The 23,392-nt window shown below is 40.8% G+C and overlaps 1 protein-coding gene across 2 annotated transcripts in view; it reads left to right on the forward strand.

The window, feature by feature from the left end:
• Nucleotides 1–23,392, forward strand: part of ppip5k1b (diphosphoinositol pentakisphosphate kinase 1b) — a 53,366-nt gene that overhangs the window by 14,665 nt on the left and 15,309 nt on the right. Inside the window, exons 11-27 of one of the 2 annotated variants that reach the window (XM_061076600.1) lie at nt 939–1,025; nt 2,290–2,365; nt 2,648–2,757; nt 6,395–6,480; nt 6,804–6,929; nt 10,097–10,218; nt 11,238–11,420; nt 14,098–14,239; nt 14,384–14,607; nt 14,803–14,930; nt 15,055–15,169; nt 15,697–15,804; nt 15,915–16,031; nt 17,136–17,276; nt 17,821–17,929; nt 20,056–20,205; nt 22,422–22,484. In XM_061076600.1, the coding sequence (XP_060932583.1) occupies nt 939–1,025; nt 2,290–2,365; nt 2,648–2,757; nt 6,395–6,480; nt 6,804–6,929; nt 10,097–10,218; nt 11,238–11,420; nt 14,098–14,239; nt 14,384–14,607; nt 14,803–14,930; nt 15,055–15,169; nt 15,697–15,804; nt 15,915–16,031; nt 17,136–17,276; nt 17,821–17,929; nt 20,056–20,205; nt 22,422–22,484 (2,087 nt within the window). The remainder of the gene's footprint in view (nt 1–938; nt 1,026–2,289; nt 2,366–2,647; nt 2,758–6,394; nt 6,481–6,803; nt 6,930–10,096; nt 10,219–11,237; nt 11,421–14,097; nt 14,240–14,383; nt 14,608–14,802; nt 14,931–15,054; nt 15,170–15,696; nt 15,805–15,914; nt 16,032–17,135; nt 17,277–17,820; nt 17,930–20,055; nt 20,206–22,421; nt 22,485–23,392) is intronic. The other variant, XM_061076601.1, reaches the window with a different exon arrangement.

Genomic DNA, 23,392 nt, shown 5'->3' on the forward strand with positions numbered 1-23,392 from the left:
CTTTTTTATAAGCTATTACTATTGAGCTACATTTTTCAACCAAAATAAAATGTTCAGTTTTAAAATATATTATTTTCTCCTGATTAACTTGACTTTAATTTTCAACAATCATGTGGTCTGACAGGCGTCATATTTCATACCTGACATGCCCTACACTTTTTCCTTAGATGAATAAGGTGGGGGGAAATGAGCCCTCACACATGAACGCAGGGTTATTCGGGTTTACTGACCCACTGACCTCAACAGACACTCACTGAGTCCTCACTGAAATCTCATCTCTGTCGCTGGTGTCAGTGACACTCTAGATGATGAGCAATGTGGTTTTCAAGGCTGTAAAAGGTCTTAGATCCCGTTGGAATGATCCAATCACAAGTGGTCAGAGGTAAGATCTGAATGCGATCGGAGGTCCAATCACTCAAACCACATTCAGAGGTGGTCTGGGACACATGTGGCCACGTTATTTTCCCCATGTGAACGCAAAAAGCCCCTGGGCCGTCTGAAGGACCGCCTACTTAGTTGACACCTCTAACCTACTACAGTTCAAACATATACTGTTTCTCAGTGTCTGTACGTTGATTTGACAACCACATAATGACTGGAAAATGGTCAAATCTTTCTCCATAGCAAATTTATTCATTCAGCCCCTCTGGACTCCTCCAACATAATTTGGTCTTTGCAAACACAAATGACGTATGTGATTATTTGCTCATAGATCATGAAAATTAGATCCCCTCGCAAGTTGTCACAGGAGACACATTCAGGACACATTTTTATACACGCAGACAAACCTAACGCTGTCAACTTGGGATCAGATCTCTCAAGATGGATGTTAATACCGGGTCTGAATAGGGCCTTAGAGGAGATTTACAGAGATGAACCGTGAAATACCTGAGTTTCTGCTGCATTGTCATCTTGTTCCATCTGCTTCTCTTCCTCAGGATGGAGCTGCGCTGTGTTATTGCCATCATCCGTCATGGAGATCGCACACCAAAGCAGAAGATGAAAATGGAGGTTCGACATCCTCTGTAAGTCTGGATTGCATTCAGTTTTATAATTTGGTCTTCTTACTGTTCGCAGTCAGTTTTTTTTTAAATATAAAATACAGGTAGCAACTAAATTATCTTTCTGTAAAAACGGCCTTGCCAATTCATGCTGCCCCACATTGTTTATGGAGGACCATACATGACTTAAGTATAAATAAATAAATACAGAAATAAATAAATAAATACAGGAATAAATAAATAAATAAAAAAGGAAATTAATTAATTAATACAGAAATAAATAAATGAATACGTTAATAACAGAAATGTCTAAATAAATGTCTTAAATATATTTCCACATTTATTTATTCCCTGATTTATATTTTTCACGTTTTCAATCACCTTATGCTAATGAGAAAGGCGGGCCTAACCGCAGTCTCATGCAGGATTGGTCACAGGAGTGTAATTATCCAGCCTTTCAATGCTGACTGGTGTCCAGTGGCTGTTTGCAGTGTTGAGCCAGTTCACACTTAAAATGAACTAGTTCAAGTTCAGAGGGTTAGTTCAGGTTATTTTTTATTGGGATGATTAAGGTGTCAGTAATCCTGACTGTGAGCGTCACGTCTCGTGTTCTCCTGAGCACAAGGAGAGAGCAGAGAGGAGGATGAAACAGAAACTCCAGCTCGGTACAAACCACCTTCAGCTTCTGCTCTGCCCATGAAGCAGCTGATCTCTGAGCAGATGTGACCAGAGAAACTCTGTGTTTTCACTGTTTCCACTGTTTTACAAAGTCACTCAGCAGCTGCTTCGCGGGGACGAGCTCAAGTCTCATTCACTGCTTCTGTCTCTGTGTGAGTGTGTGGCACTGAGGGGGGCGGAGCCACGGGGCCTGTGTGCGTGTGTGTGTATAGCTCAGTTGACCAATCCTGCATGAGACTGCGGTTAGGCCCGCCTTTCTCATTAGCATAAGGCGATTGAAAACGTGAAAAGTATAAATCAGGGAATAAATAAATGTGCAAATATATTTAAGACATTTATTTAGACATTTATGTTGTTATATACGTATTTATTTCTGTATTAATTAATTTATTTCCTTTTTTATTTATTCATTTATTTATTTATTTCTGTATTTATTATTTCTGTATTTATTTATTTATTTCTATATTTATTTATTTATACTTAAGTCATGTATGGTCCTCCATAATTGTTAAGTTAATTTGGGAAATACATTTATTCTTGTAACTTCAAAAGCATTCCTCTTTTCTAATCTCCCTTAATCCTTCTACTTTATTCTGTTTGTCTGTCACAGGTTCTTCGACTTGTTTGAGAAGCATGGAGGCTATAAATCAGGAAAGCTAAAGCTAAAAAAGCCAAAACAGCTACAAGTGAGTGTGATTTCTTTCATCTTTTGTTGCCTCTTTTCCCACATGTTATCCTTTTAAGATTATGAGTCAATCCTTACAGTACTGGGCTCTATATCTATTATGGATCAATCTAATATCTATCTTTAGTCCTGTTATCCTGTCACTGTATCACCTTTTTATAAAAAAAAATATTTCTTCACTGTCAGTCTCGTTTTTCACATAAAATTCAATCCGAACATTTGTCCAGTCTGGGTAGTGAACTTAAAGCGAAGTCAAATTGAGGATAACTGCCTCTGTCTTCAGGAAGTGCTGGACATTGCCCGCATGCTGCTGGCTGAACTGGGCCAGCATCACGATTGTGAGATCGAGGAGAAGAAATCTAAACTGGAACAGCTCAAGACCGTCCTGGAGATGTGAGTAACACGCACATATCAGACACACACTCGCTCACAAACACACAACATCAGTCATTATGTTCCTGTTTTCTGCCATCACCATTCATCGAGAGTCGTCTACTCTCATCTGCGACTCTCGAATCAAATCGAGCTCCATCTGTCAACGCTTCACCAAGGTTCAATCATCTTTCTCATAATCACAGCCAGACACATGTTTACTGTGGTTCACTCCCTCCCTCTTGTCTCTAACCCTTTGCTTTATCTTTTCTTCCCTCCTCCATCCCTCCTCTCTCCTGCTCAACCATCCCTCTTTCTTTTTCTCTGAAAGGGAATCCAGCTCGAATGACACTCAGTACGCACCCTTTTCCCTTCTCATTTTAAAGGATGAGGTTTTATCACCCTCCTTTTCTTTAGTCTTCATAGACTATGTATAAAATATTAGGAATGCTTTGTCTCTTCCTGACACAGACCGAGAAGAATTTAGGTTAAAACTGTGATTTTTCGCCAATGGTAACCATTAAGATTGTCTGAAAATGCGTATAAACTGGGTGAAGAAGGTAGTTTAAGCACTTGAGTTAATTTTTCGTAAGATATTCCTAATGTTTTGTACACAGAGTGAATCATTTCCATTAACATCCATTTGGACACATACACAGTCAAATGTCTCGAATTTCACTGTGTTTCTGTGTGTGCTGTGTCTGCATGCCATCCTTACCACATATCAACTAGACTCTCAATCTTCTAATGTCTACCTTTCTCCTACCTTCCGTTTAAGCATTTATACTAATGATGGTGAGTTTCTGCTGCACTATTCACTAAAACCAAAGGGAGAATGCAGTGAATTGTTTTTATCAATCAAGATACAAATCTAGGTCAAAGGAATAGGTGGTTTACTTTTAAAACAGCTGTAAGGTCCTGTTCACACCTGGTATTAATATCCGTCCCGAGAGAACCGATCTCCAGACGCATTGAGGAAACATTTGGGTGGATTCGGACCTGAACTTAGGGCTGTGCCGTTGTTAGCATCACATAGCACTGACCCCAGCAACACCAGGCTCCTCATAATCTGTTTCTGAATAGGCTGCAGTGCCCATTCTAGGTTAATGAAGAAACACTACACCTATCAATGTGGCCCATTGATGTGTTTTTAATGGATTTGTTGGTTTTGGCCTTTTCATATGTAAGAAAATCCCCAGCTGTAGTCTTAAAGATGTGGGCTCACCTCATTGCATGATCTTTATTTATTCTTTACATCTTGACAACTTGATTCTTGTGAACAGCTGGCAAAAATGTTTTATCCCTTAAGTCTTTTTCCATAGGCATGTACACCTCAGAGACTTTAAAGCCTGTGACTGTGATCTGCCGTGCTTTCCCTTGTGTTGACCCTTACTCTTAGCAAACCCAATCCTGAAAGTGTAAACGGTCTGACTGATGTCCCGCTAGATTCAATCAAATACCAAGAACAACTTCACCACTTTTTTGTGTGATGTTAATATTTTTCAAGTTCAGCTCTGTGACAGCAGCTCCAATTCTCTGGCTCCTTGCCAGCGTTGTTTATCGTGGTTCAGTGTCCATCATCATGTGGCTTTGTGAGTCGTCCGTTCACCTGCCTTTCCTGATACAGAACACTATGTGGTCATTAGTCTCAGGATGTTTATGACAACACGACATGCAGGGCAAGTAGAGGTCCTTGTTTCTGCATTTTACTTTTGAGAATCATAAGAGGAATATAATCGATGTTGAATTTCACCCTGCACTATTGCAAAAGAGTTCATTGTCATCCTTGTGAACGATGAACTGAACGAATCAGTTTTCATTTGATGAACGTGAATATGCAATATCTGGCATTTCTACTCGAGTGTGCAAAATATTGGGAGGAGTAGATGCAATTACTTTAATTTATCACACGCATTGTGATTTACAAAGCCTGAAAAAAATGAAGGTGGTTTTGACTGCATCTATATAATCTCCCTTTGAGAGGTAGGTGCTAATTGACACAGCGTTTCGCACAGATGTCTGCAGTTATTTTGGTGAGGAGGAGCCGGCAGGACGAAGACCGAGAAAACTATTTTTTTCTGCTCGTGTTAACATGTTTGGATTGACGGAGGCAAAATGAATCCCTCTCTTGCCAGGGCACTGGTGGCCATCCTCATACCAGAAACAGTGCTGACCGGCTGCCTGGTGTGCGCTCTCTGTGCTCTACAATGGCCCGTGTGTCGCACCTGAGAGCTCGTTTCACAAAAAGTGAACTGCACTTGCTGCACAATATTTGTCATAGGGAGCTCTTCCACCGGCCCCCGACCTGTTTTATTTATGGTGTTTTATTATGAGCTTTTTTTAGTTTTGATCTTCTTCTTGCGTCCTGTCATCTTCTTCATCTTCATCCTCTTAATTTCATTAATTTCATTGTTTTACCCACAGCATTTACTTTCTCGCAAATACGCTCCCATATCGCGTTTCTTTGAGTCATATTAATATTTTACAGCTTCATTGCTGTAGATCAACAACATGTTTGTTTGCCTCATCCACTAACACTGTCAATTCCATGGCATCAAATTTCGCTTTGTGCTTGTGGTCATTCGCAGCAAAGCAAAACATTAATTTAAATACTACTGCCTCTACCATGTTTGCACCTTTTATCATTTGTGCAATTATTTTGAGTAGATCATCCGCAAAACGCCCACAATCCAAAAGTGCAATCTGTTTTAATGCACACGCAATTTAGCTCTCTTTATTTGAGATCTTTGGGATATACTTGCTGTTAACTACTAACTCGAGTAGTATCCTCCGGTAACACGTGTGGTACATCGGGGAGTAAATGAACAACTACGTTCACGACGCAGCCGGTTGTCTACGCGAACGTGTTTAAACAGCAAGTATATCTCCGGCCATAGTGTGTGTTTGACTCGCTCCAGAATTCATGAGACTGCATTTAGACATCATGAAAAATGACTCATGTTGTGCTCAGTTCAACACGAGACGAGATGCTCACAGTCAGGACTCCGTGTAAAAATGACCAGAACGACACGCAGATATGATCCGACACCATTGATTAATAACTAAACACATGATCGTAAGTTTGTCACCTAAATCATCTCAAGAAAAATGGAAAAAATGAGCATGAAATAATTCCTTTTTGGAATCGTAAATTTAGTTCAAAATTTGAACTAGTTCATTTTAAGTGTGAACTGGCACAACACTGAGTATAACTATATATAAACTTTTATAAGCTGTTTATCAAATATGGTTTGCAGCTCCACACAAATTTGATTTAATGGAATAGGGGGCAAAATGGCTTTTTCGGTAGTAAATGTTGCCGACCCCAGTCATGACCTATAGAAACTTGCGCTGAAATAATAAGTGGAGATCTCGTAGAGCTACTGGTCTTTAGCTGCTTCAATCCTAGGTATCAACTGAGTGACTGAATTATCATTAAACCAACTGCTAATACTGTTACTGTGTTGTGTGTGTGGTCAGTGTGGCAGACTTGGAAGAAGTTGTTGCCTTGTTCTGGTCTCCTTGTCAAGCATTTGTTGGAATGGGTTCAGGGTTAAGTCAGATGTGTGTTTGGTGTTTAAATAGTTAAGGATGGGATGACTTGTTTCTTTGTATCTATTTGTGTTTTACTGTCTGTCCGTCTATTCCTGCCCTCCAGGTACGGTCATTTCTCAGGTATCAACAGGAAAGTCCAGCTCACCTACCTGCGTAACGGCCAACCTAAAGCTTCCAGCGAAGAAGAAGGTACACGCAGACACACACACAAACGCACTCACACAGGTAGTAAAACTATTGCAGTGTGGGAATATTTACAACAACGGCAAAACATTTAAAAAGCCAGAAACATGTGATTCAAATAAAACATTTTATGTTGAAAGATGCTAAATTATAAAAGGGGGTCTTAACTTGGTTGGACAAGATAGAAGGTGTATAGCCATTTCCACTGACATGGCTGAATGACATCCATGCTTTTGCAGTTGCCAAAAACAACATTTTGTGGTTATGTATGTATTTTTATGAAGTGATTTCTGATTAAAAAAATTGCAAATCCGCTGTGGTTCTTCCAGACTCTAAGAGGGACGGTCCTTCTCTGCTGCTGGTGTTAAAGTGGGGCGGGGAGCTTACGCCTGCAGGCCGGGTTCAGGCTGAGGAGCTGGGCAGGGCCTTTCGCTGCATGTATCCTGGAGGTCAAGGTACAAGTCACAAACACTCACACTCACACTGCACACACAACCTTTAGCTAACTGACATACTTCTTTGGCTCTTGTGAAAAATGTGTTCTTCTATGATGTAAAAGACACATGGCCCCTTTTTAATTATAGTTATTTTTACTAATAAAAATCTTTTTCCTACCCATGCACAAACTTGAATTTGTCATTCAGGTTTATTTTAAAGGTTTACAAATGTTTATTTATAACCTAACAAGCTGACATTTTCTTGAACCTGGTTTGAGCCCATATCCACAGTCTGGATATTCAGACATTTTTGTCATGCTTTCTTCCCTTTAATCAAAGTGATGTTTTATAATCACTGTCTTCACATAAATGTTTTCATGATAATAATTTTTTTATGAGAAATGTTTTGTTTTGTTCTTTTTCAATGATGCCAATATTCACACACTGTTATCAAACTGCAAACAAAATCAACGTGGAACTGATAACTGATTGTCTTCACACCTCGGTCTGAATTTATCTCTGTACACTCTGCTTGGATGTGGGAAAGACTATAAGTACCTACTGTCTCAGCTTGCAGTTTGCAAGATCGGTAGTTATTCCCTTCACTTCACTACTTCAATTATGTTGAAGCGTAACTCTGGGACTCTGATATTCCTTCATCTGTTGTAATTGACATAGGTCATATAATTTATTCATTATGGTCTTGAAAAGGTCAAAAATGTCTGATAAAGAATCAAACTTGTTGAAACCTGTTGAAAACCCAGCTTGAGTTAATTAATTAATAAATTAATGAAACAATTATTGGCCATTTATGTCCTGTAAAAAGGTTTGAGAAACAAGATAACTACAAAGGCACTCAGTAAAGGGATATCTCTGCCAGGGAACAACAGTCCCCTTATGAAACAACATTTAAATTCACCACATCAGGATATTTACTGTACTTGGAAATCCATGAAATGTACAAAAACACCACAATATATGCTCTCACAATGTTATAGAAAGTGGGTGGGCTGGTGAAGTGTTTGAGTCCACTAAAAACCTCTGGAGTCAGGGGTAAACTTTGTTAGATTAGAATCCAATACAAATTAAGTCAATGTTGGGTCCTTCTTCAGACGTAATTAAACAACAGAAAAACCATAACATGCCTCCATACTGCTCCTGTGGTGTCATTCAAGTGTCTGTAAGCCTCGAGCCTCAATTCCTCCTCGAAACGGTGTCATTTACAACAAGTTTTAAACCTAAAAGTCCTCTGATATCTTCCCGGCGAGCTGCATTCAGGGACTGTCGGAAATGTTAACGTCCACTAGCTTAGCCACTTTTGTTGGACTTTTAAGCTCAAAACACAGTGGAAATTCCCTTGTTTCAAGTCAAATATGAATGTCGGGGCTTGTGGACACTTGGATGACACCTCAGGAGCAGCATTAAGGTAAGTTGTGTTTTTTCTGTTGTTTTATTACTTCTGAAGATAGGTTACTAATCGACTACACTGTTTACCCCTGAAACTCCAAATGGGTTTTGTTGACTCAGACACTTCCCCTACCCCCTACCGGCATAGTGGTTAGTAGATAATGAGTGAATTTTAATTTCTGGGTGAACTATTCCTTTAAGTCAAATACAGTGAGCGACTGTACAGGCCTGCTGGTTAAATGAATGACTTTCTCCTCTCTATTTGGACAATTTAATTTGTCAACTTTACACGTTCTATTGGTTGGGTATTGACGGACTTGTTGCACCAAAAAATCTAAGAGCAGAGTAGAAATCTGAGAGAAGGAAATTTGTCCAAGTTTAAGCACAGTGCTGGCCACAAGCAGAGCAAGACTAAGCACAAGCAGGAGCCATTTAAGTGCAATCGCAGAGTGAAAGCATTATAAAACCTGAATGTGAAATCATTAAAGTCCTACCCTCCAACTGAAAGACCACACTCTTGAGTAAAAAAGCATATCTATATCCTCAATAGGTTGTAACTGAGCAGCATCTTGATGCTGTCCATCAATCATTCTTTTCAGGCTTTCTTTCTATGTTGCTCTGTCTCACCATGCATGCAAACTGTGCAGAAAAACAACCTGAAGCTGCACTAAACGTATTGGTTAGTAGATGCAGTCTGTCCTTTGCTGCTTCTTTTCTCTGATGAAAAGAAGACTATTTTCTTGCCGCAGCTACAGTTTTCATTCCTCTTCAACAGCAAAAGGTTTGTCTATTAACTCTGCTCTTCTCTTCTCACCTGTTGTTGCGCTGTCTAAACCACTAGCCGGTAACCGCGGGTCCCTTGGCTGCGAGTCCCCTATTGACTTTGGTAAGAGAAGGGTTGCCTGGATGTCACCGCTCCTTCACGCCTCTCCCCCCGCTCTGCGCGCTTGTCGCTCAGTCCACTAACGCGCTCTGACTTCTCCGCTCATCATGGATTTTTGATTCATTTAATCTAGCAACTAGTCCTGTGTGTCCTACGCTGAAATTGGTGTGTATTGTTTGTGTTGTCGTTGATTTGTCCCGATGTGATCCAATGTCTTGCCGGTACATACACAGGCTGCCAAAGTGGCTGTTTAGTGTTGTAAGATAACACGGGTCATCTCACACTAATCCTACAGCATTTGTTGATGTCTTGTTGATTGTTTGAGCCGGTTTGTCTTAGCCTGTATTAGATCCTAGAAACAATATAACATCAGACTAATTGGCTATAGACTAAAGGAATGCATGATGCATCAGTGTGATTTAATCTGATGTTCATGTGGAGCTACATGAATCTAAATATATTACAATTTTAAAAGATCGAGGGATTTAAGAAATGTTTATTGTCTCTATTCCATTAGATAATCTAAAGTCTTTCATCTCATCTGCGGAAAAGCTGTTCACTGTTGGGTTTCACTTAACATCCATTCGCTTAACCTTTACTTCATCTTGTTGATACTTTAAAACACTCAGTCAGGTGAAATGAGCCATGTTAAAGCTTTTATATGTTGAGGTCTATGTATTTGAACTGAAAATGATGGTGCACCAGCACAGGTGGGGTGTTGTCTGTACTTTTAAATGGACATTTTTGGGTACAATTAATATACTGTTGTAACTTTTTGTACTTTTTTTCCTCTTTTTCTTTTCAACTACCTCACCTGTTTCTTCAGTGTACGGAATCTCAGTGCTGTAAAAAGCTCAGTTAACTGTGATGCTTCACTCGTTGTTCAACCTTCCAGGTGACTATGCTGGGTTTCCTGGGTGTGGCCTCCTGCGCCTGCACAGCACTTACCGCCACGACTTGAAGATCTACGCCTCTGACGAAGGCAGAGTGCAGATGACAGCTGCTGCGTTTGCCAAGGTAATTCTGCCTCTGTGACTGAAAGACTTAACCTGTATGTGTAACTGGAGTTGGTTTTAACACTTAAGTAAGAATCTCTGGGACAGAATATCTCTTATGAGATAAACTCATTCATATTTCAGTACCAAATTTGTGAAAGACTTTGACTCCCAATATATCATGTGCACCTTTTGTAATATATACATACTGGAGATCTGAAATGCTGTCTTTGTGAGGACAACTCTCATGTAGTATTTTTTACATAATCCTGCTAACGGACAAAGCAATGAAAGCATAACCTCCTTGGCAGAGGTTATAACTCTATGTCCAACCTATGTACACAATATGTATAGTGTATACATAATATTGTATATTATCATAGTGCCCTGAATGTTTTGCCCTGTTATCTGCTTTTTTTGTTCTCCTGAAAGTACAGTATATTGCATAGTGTGGGTTAAAGTTGTCAGTGTCAATTAATATGCAGTTGAAAAGCAGTCAAAAATGTCATTCAATTTACAAAAATGTCTTCATATCGCTTGTTTGGTGTAATCTAGAGTCCAGAATCCAGTCTTTGACACAAAGAGAGACTGCAAATACTAACCTTGAGAAGCTGAATTGTCAATTGAATTGAATATTTTCAACAATTCATTGATAATCAAAATACATACTGATTCATTTAATATTGATGGAAAAAACAGTCCTCCTTATTGAAAATACAATCTGGGTGTGTGAAGTTGTGCTAAATGCAAATAAATACAAAATTACAGCAGGTTCAGCCTGAAATATCTCAAAGGGCTATAAATACAGGCTTCTTTGAGTAAATATTCATATGACCAGAGGCTGTAGATCTACAAATTTCTTTTTAATATTGTTTAAAAGAATCAATGAACCAAAGCTTTTCCAAAAACCTGATTCAGAAAGACCCTAGCTATAAACAGTTAAAGTTTATTCAGCAGGTTTATGTATTATGTTCCCACGGGATATGGGATAGGTAGATGAGACACAATGGCATCAGTTCAGGTTCTCTGGTTTCTCTGCAGGGTCTGCTGGCTCTGGAAGGAGAGTTGACACCGATCCTGGTCCAGATGGTGAAGAGTGCCAACATGAATGGACTGCTGGACAGTGACAGCGACTCTCTCACTGACTGCCAGCAGAAGGTGAAGGCCAGGCTTCATGAAAGCATGCAGAAGGATCAGGACTTTGCAGCTGAAGCTTATGAGAAGGTATCTGTAACATGTGAGATCCTGAAATGAAACTTTGCATGTGATTTGATAAGATGACGACTTGTTCATTGTCCTGTTAGCAATGTAAGTAATTCTTTGAAACAGGGTGTTGTGCAATAAGAGTAGACTTGACGTTGGCTAATTATTAATAATCATGAAATATGATTATTAAAATAAAAGATTATTTATTAAAAATAATAAAAAAAATGATAAGGCCATAACTTATCGTAGAGGGGCACCACCCTGGTTACAGGGACCAACGAGTCAAACTATAATTATCAGTCTCATAATGATAAATGTCAAATTAATAATCTTAATAGTTAATACTAATGATTATTTACTAAACAGTGAAGGATTCTAAGTTTGAGCACAGGCAATCATAATCCAGCTGCAATCACATACATATGCACAAATAATCACAGACTACAGATACTTTAATTACAAAAGCATTTATTAAAAAGGGGAAATAAAGTTATAATGTTATTCAATGATTCATCATTTTAACAAGCTCCGATATTTCAAAGATAAACACAGCAGCAGCACTTATCACAATTCAGAAAATGCATGTTACCTGCAGTCTACCTATGTATGTCTGTCTCTGTGTGTGTGTGTCTGTGTCAAAGTGTCTCTCTGTGTGTATGTGTGTGTGTGTGTGTGTGTGAAATAAAGTTAGTGTTATTTAATGATTCATCATCTGAACAAACTCCCATATTTCAAAGATCACAACAGCAGCAGCATTTATCACAATTTAGAAAACACGTGTGTGTGTGTGTGTGTGTGTGTGTGTGTGTGTGTGTGTGTGTGTGTGTGTGTGTGTGTGTGTGTGTGTGTGTGTGTGTGTGTGTGTGTGTGTGTGTGTGTGTGTGTGTGTGTGTGTGTGTGTGTGTGTGTGTGTGTGTGAAAAAGAAGGGGGCGTGGCGATGACGCAGTAACGTCGTGACGTCACATCTAAGATGGAGGCAGACAATGACTCAAGGAGTCATTAGCTAAAAACTCTCAAAATGGCCGCTTTGGAAGTTAGATCCAGAATGGGAGGAGAGAGAGAGAGAGAAGGCGTGGCAATAATAGACTCTCAAGATGGTGATTTAACTTAACGTTATCCAAAATGGAGAATATGTTAATGACCATGTGGCCTGAACTCACAATGGTGGTCGCCAGATGAATTACACAAAAGAAATTTCAGACAAAGAGAATTCTTATCTCTGCTTGGCTTTGGGGGCCGAATGGTTTCCAGATGTGTTCAGCCTCTCTAAGTATAGATTTAACTATGTGACATGAACTGTATTATAAATACAGGTCGGAACGTGTGTAACAGGTTCAGGAGAAGAGAGAGAGAGTGAAGAGAGAGAGAAAACATGCAAGGAGAGTTCAAAGAAGCTCTTAAAAACACGCCGGAGATAGGTTAACAGTGATTTAATCACTGCAGACTAACACGGACGTAAACAGCGCGGCCAGAGGCTTCCCTCGCGGCGCCTAAGCACTGTAAACACACGGAACCCGGAAATGAACCGGAAGTAGCCGAATCGTCGTGGCTAAACAATGAGACACGGAGGTCCCGCAAACAAATACACTCAAATATTAAACAATACGCTACGTATCTGCCCAGATAATCAAGTCTCTTACTGTACCACCCTCGCGGTGTGCCTGCGCCTCGGCGCGAATGTGTCGGGGGCCAGTGAATCACGTGGTCTCTCTCGAGCGGAGCTCCGGAGCTCGCCCCGGGACCGGAAAAGGGAGCGAATTCGTCGTGCTGCCTTGACGGAATGAAACTTCGTCTTTCTTCTGTAACAGCGGAGACCGTGCTGTTTTACAGGAACGGAGTGGATTGTCTCTTACTCCTCAGCGGGATGAACGTCGCGCTTCTGCAGGGAACGGCTTAGTGGAAGCCGTTTGTGGATCGTTGAAAAAAAAGAAAAGTCTATGGAAGTGTCGGAGTCCGTCCAGCGGGGCACTTCCTGTTTCGGTCTTTCAAGTTAAAACATCAAAAAGTCCTATCAAAAATAAAACTTCGACTGAGATAAAAGAAGAAAATGAAACGACTTCAAATAAAATGATATTAAACAAACGTCTAATCGCCTCCTTAGTTACTGAGTCGCGTGGTCGGCCTTGGAAGATCTGTCTGCAACTTGAGTAGGGTGGAAAAGAAAAAGATTTCTGTAGGTTAAGTGGTTTTGTAGTACCTGGGAGGTACCTGCCCCCTCAGGAAGTGGTCATGGTCCTCAGTTGGCTCTCAGCCAATGAGAATGTCAGGGTTCCGACCTTAGTGGGCGGGGATTCGACCTCAGTGGGCGTTTCAGAGTCTCATTTGGGTTTTTGCAGAGGGGCCTGCAACATCTCCCCACCAGGGCCTGCTGGGGGGGGCACAGGAAAGGCCCCCCCCTGCTGGGCGAGGCTCCAGCCTGTCTGAAGAAGGTGTGGATGCAAAGCAGAAACCGGTCGAACTGGTTTCGGGGTGGCCAACAGGCCGCAGTTTTATTGTTCCCCTTTGTTTGGAGGACAGATCTCAGGACTTCACCCCCAACAAGGGCGTGCTTCTCAAGTCTCCATTGCCAGAGTATTAATATTTATCCAAATATAAATATATTCTACCTATGCATGTATTGGCAGCAGGTTAACCAAAGTCCTTCCTATCTATGTCCTCTGATATCAATTTCCTTCTGTTATCACTGGGTGTCAGTTGGCCCCAACAGGTAGTCCTTCCCTGGTGAATTCCATGAAGATCATTCAGAATCCAGTCAACACTTGTGATAAGGTCTACACCCTCATCCAGAGTCTTACCAAACAGATCAGGAAGAGACTGGAGGACCCCACGTCTGCAGGTAGTGTGATCCCTTAGTACCTGAATCTAGGCTTGTTCCAGACAGATGTAGCAAAAGTGCAATACTTATAGTGAAACATTAAACCAGACAATAATTCAGTGTAAAAGATCATGAAGATGAATCCTCCTTTGTGTTTTGCTCCAGATCTGCAGCTCTACCACAGCGAGACATTGGAGCTGATGCTTCAGCGCTGGTCCAAATTAGAGAGAGATTTCCGCACGAAGAATGGGCGCTACGACATCAGCAAGATCCCCGACATCTACGACTGCATCAAATACGACTCACAGCACAATGCCTCCCTAGGACTGGAGGACACGCTGGAGCTGTTTAGACTGTCCCGCGCTCTGGCTGACATAGTTATACCACAGGTGAAAGCAAAACAGTCATTTCTACAAGGTTTTCAGAGAATGTGCCACTGATTACACTCATTCATCCTGTAATGATTTAGTTTCCTTCCCCCAAAATATGGTTCATCTCCTCAATGTTATGTACAAGTAGATTCAAAACATGTCAATACAACTTTTCAAATGGCTCTTTTTATTCCTCCCCATCATTCATATCAGGAGTATGGCATCAGCAAAGCTGAGAAGCTGGACATTGCTCAGGCTTACTGTGTTCCTCTGATGAAGAAAATCCAGCTCGACATGCAGAGGACCCATGAGGATGAGGCTGTTAACAAGCTGCACCCCCTGTGAGCATTCAAAACCACCACCGAAGCCCAGACATGTTCACATGTACCTGTTTTTGTTTCTGTAGTCACTGCTGTCATGCTGACTGAAGATCTCTTGTGCCATTTCCTGTCCCCTGCTGTTCAGGTATTCTCGGGGTGTGATGTCTCCTGGTCGTCACGTCCGCACACGTCTGTACTTCACCAGCGAAAGCCACGTCCACTCCCTGCTCAGTGTCTTCCGCTACGGAGGCCTGCTGAATGTACGCTGTGGTTTTATCCTCTGAATGATGGTGTTCATTCTTCCATTTGTCTGATGATGATGCTGATTCAGTAGAAAAAGAGTAGATCTATAAACTGCTGCAATAAATGCCAGGGGGAATGACTGTATGGGATAGAATCACTATTTGAATAAGTATTTGTTTGATGAAGTTGCTTAAAGCAGATTTTGAGGACAGAAGCCTTCTGGTTTCTGTTTCAAGTTTGTCTAATCAAGTTTGAGCCGGCTTTGGTTTCCAGAAGGTACACAGTCAAAAGAGGCGGAGCACAGTATTCGAAATGATCAGCTAAACAGTGTACGGCAAAAGATGATAGCCAATGGGCAGTGCAGGCTTTCACAGCTCATTTGTGGCTTTTTGATAATAACTCTGGGGTTCAGCAACAACTTTAACATAATTTTTCATTTTAAAGCATTACATATTTGCTGTTTAATACAGGCCGATGTCACACCAATTGCATGTGTTTAACCTATTTGTATGTGTGTGTGTGCTCGTGCATGTGTGTGCATCAGGAGGAGAAAGACCAGCAGTGGAAACAGGCGATGGACTACCTGAGTGCTGTGACTGAGCTTAACTACATGACACAGATAGTCATCATGCTGTATGAAGACAACAATAAGGTCAGGCTACACAGAGCCGCATCACTTTGTAGCAATGCTCTTTCTTACTTATATTGTACCAGATTTATCATTTATGAGTCATTGTATTTTAAAATGTGTGTGGCAAACAGGACCCCTCCTCAGAAGAGCGTTTCCATGTCGAGCTTCATTTCAGCCCAGGAGTCAAAGGATGTGAGGATGAGGAGAATGTACCTCTCGGCTTCGGCTTCCGCCCGGCCTCCTCTGAGGTGTGTAAGCGTGTGGGTTGGTCTAGCAGGTTTTCCCACAGTCGACAACCTAAAGTTGTACAGATTGTTAAATCTAAATTGTAATCAATTAGATTCAAACAGACATTAAACAAACATTTGTAAGAACCTCTGCCTCAAGTTGCATAAAATTGCATAACTGTTTCCAAGGCTCCTGAGTTGATGAATTGTGATTTATAAAGCGGGACATTTTGCTGTTCTTGTCTCTGGTTAAATCAGCACAATTTTAACTGGTGTTTATATGATTTATATGTTTTATATTTTTAGTAATATGTTGCACCAAACTGGCTGACCCTCAGATAAATTCTTCTGCATTGTAAAAAACACAACTACTCTCATCTTATCCACCGTGTGCCTTATGACTGCATACTATGTCGTAGTGTGTTCTATTTTTAGAGTACTTAATATGTTGCATACTTATATATTCTCTTCTTATGCCTCCGCACCGGTTGTACTCAAGAGTGAACTGATTAGATCAAGGTCATGGTGACCTCACAAAGCAAATTTTTCGCCTTGTGAAGGTAATATCTCTGGAACGCCATCAAGGAATCCTTTCACATTTGGCAAACATTCCCTTGAAGGTCACAGTGGCCTCACAAAGTATGTTTATGTTTTTCTTGAACTTGATATCTTAAGATCATCTTCGCGGAATGTGTTCAATTTTGGTGCAAACTCTCACTTGAACTCAAAGATGAACTGATTCGATTTTGGTGCCTGGGGGTCAAAGGTTAAGGTGACAATGACCTCATGTTAATTTGCGTCAGTTGTCAAAGGTAAAGGCTACAGTGACCTTTTAAAATGAAAGAAAAGTATGAAGAAATATGTACACAGAAAATGCAAATGTCCCCGGAGTCATACAACCCCAGTTTGGTCATTCTAGTTGCGTACTTATGTTAACTTCTGTCTGCGTTTATGTTTACAACGGGGATCAGAGAGAAACAGCATTTCAATCCTGTCTATGTCCTGTACATGTGACAGGATTGACAATAAAGTGGACTTTGACTTTGAAGATAACATTTGTGATTTCCATCGCATGCAGGCTCATAGTCGAAGTCATTTCCCTCATGTTTTCTCTGACCACATCAGAACCAAGACAAACAGCCGGATCAGGGCAGTCTAGAGGACCTCTCCCAGGACCAGCCAGACCAGGCAGTTCTTATTTCTGAGCCGATCAACATCCAGCGAAGGTCTCCCATGATCCGCAACCGCAAGACGGGCTCCATGGAGGTACCAGACTGAAATGATCATTGATTAAGCAACGGGCCGAATGTAATCTTAGGCTTCATTCATACTACTATGTTTTAGTTAGAAAACTATCTCGGACACACAAGCATTTTGGTTCTGTTTCAGATTTAATTCCGGAGTTGTGTGGATATCGCCTTAATAATATGAAAACCTTGAGTGGATGTGATTGGGTCATTTCTTCATTTTTTGTTTTTCCCAGAGGAGGTTATCGATGCTCTCTGGTCTTTCATATCAAACTGTTTATGCTGTGCAGATTAATGGGAGCCATGAATTACCTAATAAACTGGGGAGACCATCTCAGTCTTGAAGTTCACGGAAAAATGAAAATTCTCTCATTATCAACTAACCGCTCAAGAAGGGGTCGCCTTGGGATCAACACTTTTTACCCCTGACACTCTTTCTGTGTTATGTGGACTCAAACACTTCACCTATCGCTCCAACCGCATAGTGGTTGTTAGATAATGAGTGAATTTTCATTTTCCCTTGAACTATCCCATTAATATCATGTTTCCATGACCCTATTCAGGTCCTCTCTGAGACCCCTCCCGACGCGTCCTCCAAGGGCTGCACCTTCCACCGACTCTTGCCCTCCTGTTCATACCAGTCTCCTGAGATCAAACCAACCATTGGCCTAGGTGGGCACCTCGTTTGTTTGTATGTATGTACTGTATGTTTGTTTGTTTGTTTGTTTGTGTGTTTGAGAGTAGATGTGTTAGAGAACTTTTATGCCCACAGACAGCGACCTCACAACATATTAATTCCCAGCTGTCTTCACTGACCTACCTCATCATTACAAACCCTCCTCCCACCCATTTTCATATCTCACTGTGTCTCATGCATTTCTCTGTCTGATTTTCCTTTCCTCTTTCCTTTCCATCAACCGCCACCACCACCACCACTACCACGGGCTTTCTGTTGGTCACATAGCTTTCACCCAGCTTAGCTTAGCAGTAGCCAAACAGGATCAGACTCCAAACTATGTAGGCAAGAGGTCAGTGGGGAGAGCAGTGTTCCCAGCCAACTGCAGGATCTCTGCAGTGTTCCGATACCCCCACTAGGTGATAAGGCGACAACATAGGGAACGTACTGTTGGTGTATCCATCTGTTATTTTTAGTGTCACTGCTCAGTGATAAATTATTATTCATGAATATTCATGAAAAAAACTATATCAACAAATCTTACTTATGTGTGATGTTGAAAGTAATAAGTCAACACTAATTGAACAGATAGGATGTAATTTCTTTTCTACAAAGATTGAACACACGCGTTCAGTTTCTTTAACTTTATTTACTCTGGTCTAAATAGCTCCTCCAATTCCTTCTAAGATAAAAAATTGTGTTTATATAGTAAACAATTCAAAACCTGAGGCAGTCTTAACAAATACATGTTGTAGCTTTGTATTTGAACACAAAGAGAGAAGTTACGTAATTGCCTTCTTTCAGATGTAAAATGCCCATTAGGTTGAGGTGAGATTTCTTGGGTGCTCCAAAGAGCAGGATGACTTATCAACAGTGTTGTTGTCCAGCTAATAAGCTGTTTGTAAAAATGTTTCATTTAAAATCTTTCATTATGTAAGGATTTATTTAGTTACAGTATTTACTTAGTAACGTATGAAGGTCGCAGTATTTTTAACAGCAGTTTAGTACAGCATGTTCCATGGCCTAACAAGGTTGTGTCTGCTTTCTGATAACATCTCAACATACTCTCTTTAAAGTTCTCTATGTTTGACCGTAAATGGTATTTTATCTCATTCTCCAACAATAAACTCTAAAATCTAAATTTTTTATGAATTGCGTACAGAAAATGTTCTAAATCACCTGTATCCGTGAAGCTGAATCTGATATTACCTTCCCCCTGTGAAAACAGCGCAACACAAGTCCTTCTAAGTTCCCTCGAAGGCTTATTTTTTTGCTAAATGTACAGATAACAAGGGCCTGAAACCTCCAACAACCTGCACCTTGACACTCACACGAGCATGAAAGGTCATTGGCTTAATATAGACGTGTTGGGGAAACCATAAAACCATGAATGTTTCCGTGCTCCTTCTAAAGCCTCTGTTTCCTCTGAGTGGAGCCTGTCAGTTTGTTAGTTAGTGCGAGGCTGCAGAGTGATCCCTCCCTGTCCACGTCCAACACCAGCAACACTGACAGCTGAGGTCACAGCATGAGCAGCTGGTGTCACGGACGACCTCTGTCAGCGAGATGCTTCTAATACCGTCGGACTGTTTATAGAACAAAGGAATGAGCAGACTTAACCTTGATGCACTTACTTTTTTTTTGTCTCTGTTGTTTCAAACAAAGTATTTCCTGTGTGGTTTAAAACTCAACATTGATTTGAAATATTGCAATAAGTCTATAATCTGTAAAAACACATGAGAATTTAGCAGCAATTACTGGAACTTCAGATGTTTTTTGCACAGTAACAATCCTACATCCACACGACCTGTTCATCACCCCTATGCTGCTTTTTGCATACAAAACCAACACATTCTGTATACACATGTGCACACACTATTAGTCTTGTGTACACCCATACATACACCCACATGAACTTACACAGGTCATATAAATGCACTGTTGTGTAAACCATGCAGATACTTGCAGCCTTGTTGTCAGATTATAATATTACCATGAACTGTTTTATTTTTGAAAGAAAAACTCCCCATAGCCACAGTTTGTCACAATAACGGCATGGTGTGTGATGAAAACTAATGCTAACCCTTCACATCTCCGTCCATTCCCCCGGCTCCTCCTCACACAGGCTCACTCTGCTCTGGGCTCTTCAGTGCCTCTGCCCTCGGGGTGTCCTGTAGCGCCCCCAACCTGCGGGACTACGTCCGCACGCACCACCACCACCACCGAAAGCCACCTCTGTCCCCCGGCAGCCTGCCATGCCAGATTGGAATGTTTGGTATGTTCTCACCACTGTCTCTCTTCCTCCACAAAGCGGGTCTTTTTTTCCTTTTTTATCAAACCTTCTTTTCTTATACATATTTTTCTTCTTCTTTTTTCCTATTTAGCTTCAGATACTTTGATCTTTTTTTTATTTGGGACTTTCAGATCTGTCCCTGGATTTTTGATCAAAGCTCCCTTTCTTTCGATCCCTTTTCCGAAAAAACAAATCGGCTTTCAAACTGTTGCATCACATTTTTTTAGTATTTTACTTCACAGTGTGCATGATAATGGCTCTGATTTGGCATATTTCGGCAGATGCTGAGCATGCAACTTTGCATCGGATTGTGTGATATTATCAGAGATGGGTGTTCTTCCAGATCGGCATGTCCGCTCACTGATCGAATGTGTTGAAATTGACTCTCTCTGTGCATGTTGTTGTATAAGTACAGTTTCATCTCTCAGGAAATTGAATTCAATAATCCAGAGTGGAGTCGTTTGTGTGCGTGGCTTTTCTCCTTAATCACAAATTACGGGTATCCTTACTTTAAGAAACTCAGCCTGTTATATGGAACAGATATATTTTTCAAGACACATAATCCACCTTTAAATAATCCCCAGTCTCATTCTCCCTCCCCTCGCGCTCAGTTTCATGTTGACAATGGTGAGGAAAAAGGAAGCTCCCTTCTCAGCCACTAGAGGTCCTTGTATAAGGTTTAATCATCCCAAACATATGTGTTAAACATCTGTCTCATGGTTTAAGAGGTTTAGTAACACAAGTTGTGTTTAGTAGCTTCCAATCAGTATTATGAAGCCACGGTTAAATCCGCAGTAGATAATTTACCCCCATCCAATTAAATGTATGCATATTGTCCAGACTTTAGCAGGGAATTTCTTTACCTCACTTCAGATTAACAACACAGGAAACTGAGCTGTTCAATATGTCCACTAGGTGTCACTCTGGCTGCAAGGTGACACATCCTTTTCTCCCTCTCTGACATCATGTTATGTGCTGCTCTGTGACGCACAGTTAAGGGATTTGAATTGATATCATCACTGTTCATTTAAGGGAAGACAGAAGGGCTTCTTCAGGACAACAGTTTATTCTTTTGAGAATAATTCGAGAATGACCAGCAGTGTTGTTGGTACTTTTGCTTTTTGTCGAACCTCCACAGTCCTGTCAGAAAGTCACAACCCTTTTCTCAATACCAACTGTCATGTTCCAAATATGTTCTTTTGAATGGATGTAAAACTCGGATGCAATTCGAGTGATCCTGTAGTGATCCTGAAAAGCGATCAGGTTTAAACGCTATTTTTTTCCCCATTGGTTTTGGTCAAGTTTGTGTCACTACTGGTTGGGTCACAGAAGCAAAGTTAATTTCAACGAGGTATTTACCACATTAAAGTAGATGTATTACATATTTCACATTAACAATCGATCACAGGATTTCTAACCACAGTGAACCATCACCTGACTCTTCTTTTCCCCTCAGCTCTATGGAGCTACATAATGTCTTTTAGCTCATCGTGATGGTTTTTTTCCAACTTTACTCTTCTGGTTCACTGTCACTGCTCTCAAAGCATCATTCTCAGCCTAAGCAAGCTGCTCTTTCTGGAGAAAGTTCACCAAAAGTCCATTATTACCTACCTGTCCAGCACCAAACAATGTACATACAAAGTTAGTCATCATAGTTGAATATATAGCAGCTACTGAGCCAGATGGTTCCTTACGGAGTTGGTGTTGGAGACCAAAAACAGAGCTAAAAGAATTGTATTTGAATAGGTTAAGGAAACAAGAAACAACGTATTAGTTGGTAAGCTTTAGACGTATCATTCTTGGTAAAAATACAGCTTCAAGACAGTTGAGTGTAGGTCAACCAGATGTATATCAAGGTAGGGTGGATGTTAGGTGGTTGCCCATCACAGACTCATCATCACTTCTCCTGCATGTTTACTATTTAACCAAAACATTTACGCCATCATCTCCACAACCTTTCCATTTACTTTCTCTCTGATAGCCTATCGCCTCTTGGTCTATTCAGAGATGACTCATTCTCACGCATGTTGGTTGGTAAACGGACATTGATGAATGGACGTCCAACTCCCTCCCTATTTTTCTCTCTGTTTGTCTCTCATCTTTTATTTTCCTCATGATGACACATAACAAACAGGCAATCAGGCAGACACAGGTACCAGCAGTCCCAGTAACACCAGTTACCTTTCTTATCTCCTCAGAGCTGTTCTCTATGCCGGCAGTAAAGAGATTTTCTGTGTCGTTTGCCAGGCATCCGACTAATGGTATGTCTGCATTTATTCAAGTTCATCTCGACACTCCTCCAGTTTTTCTTGTTATCTTGCATGGCCTTTTTTGTGGGAAAACATTTGATGTGTTTTCTATTTTTGGGAGTTTGACGTTTGGTTGCGTTAATTACATTGAACGTCTCTAGGATTAAAAAATAATTAAATTACACTCACGGATTTCTGTTTTTCCACACATCCTCAGTGTTTGTTTTACCTTGTGTTTTTTTCGGCCCTGACCTCTAACACCACCTGCTCTGCCTGCATTTGTTTAATTTGCCTCTCGAATCCGGCTGTTTCTTCACAGGATGGATGTATCTCCTCTATATTTCCATGTGTAGATAATCTCCTGCACCTTTTGTTCATTTGAAATAATTTATTCCATAAATTTCTGAGTGTTGGCTAAGAGTCACTTAGCCAAGCCTGTAAAACGGACTGTCGCTGCCTTTTCTGGCTGAAAGTTTCCACGTTCAGCTTCACTGATGGGTGTGATCAGAAATTTACTTTCCTGTGACCATGCTCAACATAGGTGATCACAGATTGAAGTGCTTCCAATATGTCACTTTAAACCACTGGGAGAAAAACAACATTTTCAGGCGGTGAGTCTCATTACAATATGTGGATGAGGAGCTCCTCGCAGAATGTACACAATGTGTCTGCACTAGGGATGGGCATAATTAATCGACGATCGATTAATTGATCATTAAGAATTTCGTCGATGAAATTATTTTGTCATCGACAAAATTCTGTTGCATTCACTGCCAACACTGTGAAGCTATACGTCTATATGAGCGCATGAGGAGTCCATTGCTCTTCTTCAAGTAGGAGGTCCGGATATCCGAGTTGCCTGAACGCAGCACAGTGACGATGTTAGTAGCTGTAGGAAGCATCCCGGAGCTATACTCTAC

This window comes from Limanda limanda, chromosome 8 (assembly GCF_963576545.1).
Source record: "Limanda limanda chromosome 8, fLimLim1.1, whole genome shotgun sequence".
Classification (NCBI taxonomy): Eukaryota; Metazoa; Chordata; class Actinopteri; order Pleuronectiformes; family Pleuronectidae; genus Limanda; species Limanda limanda.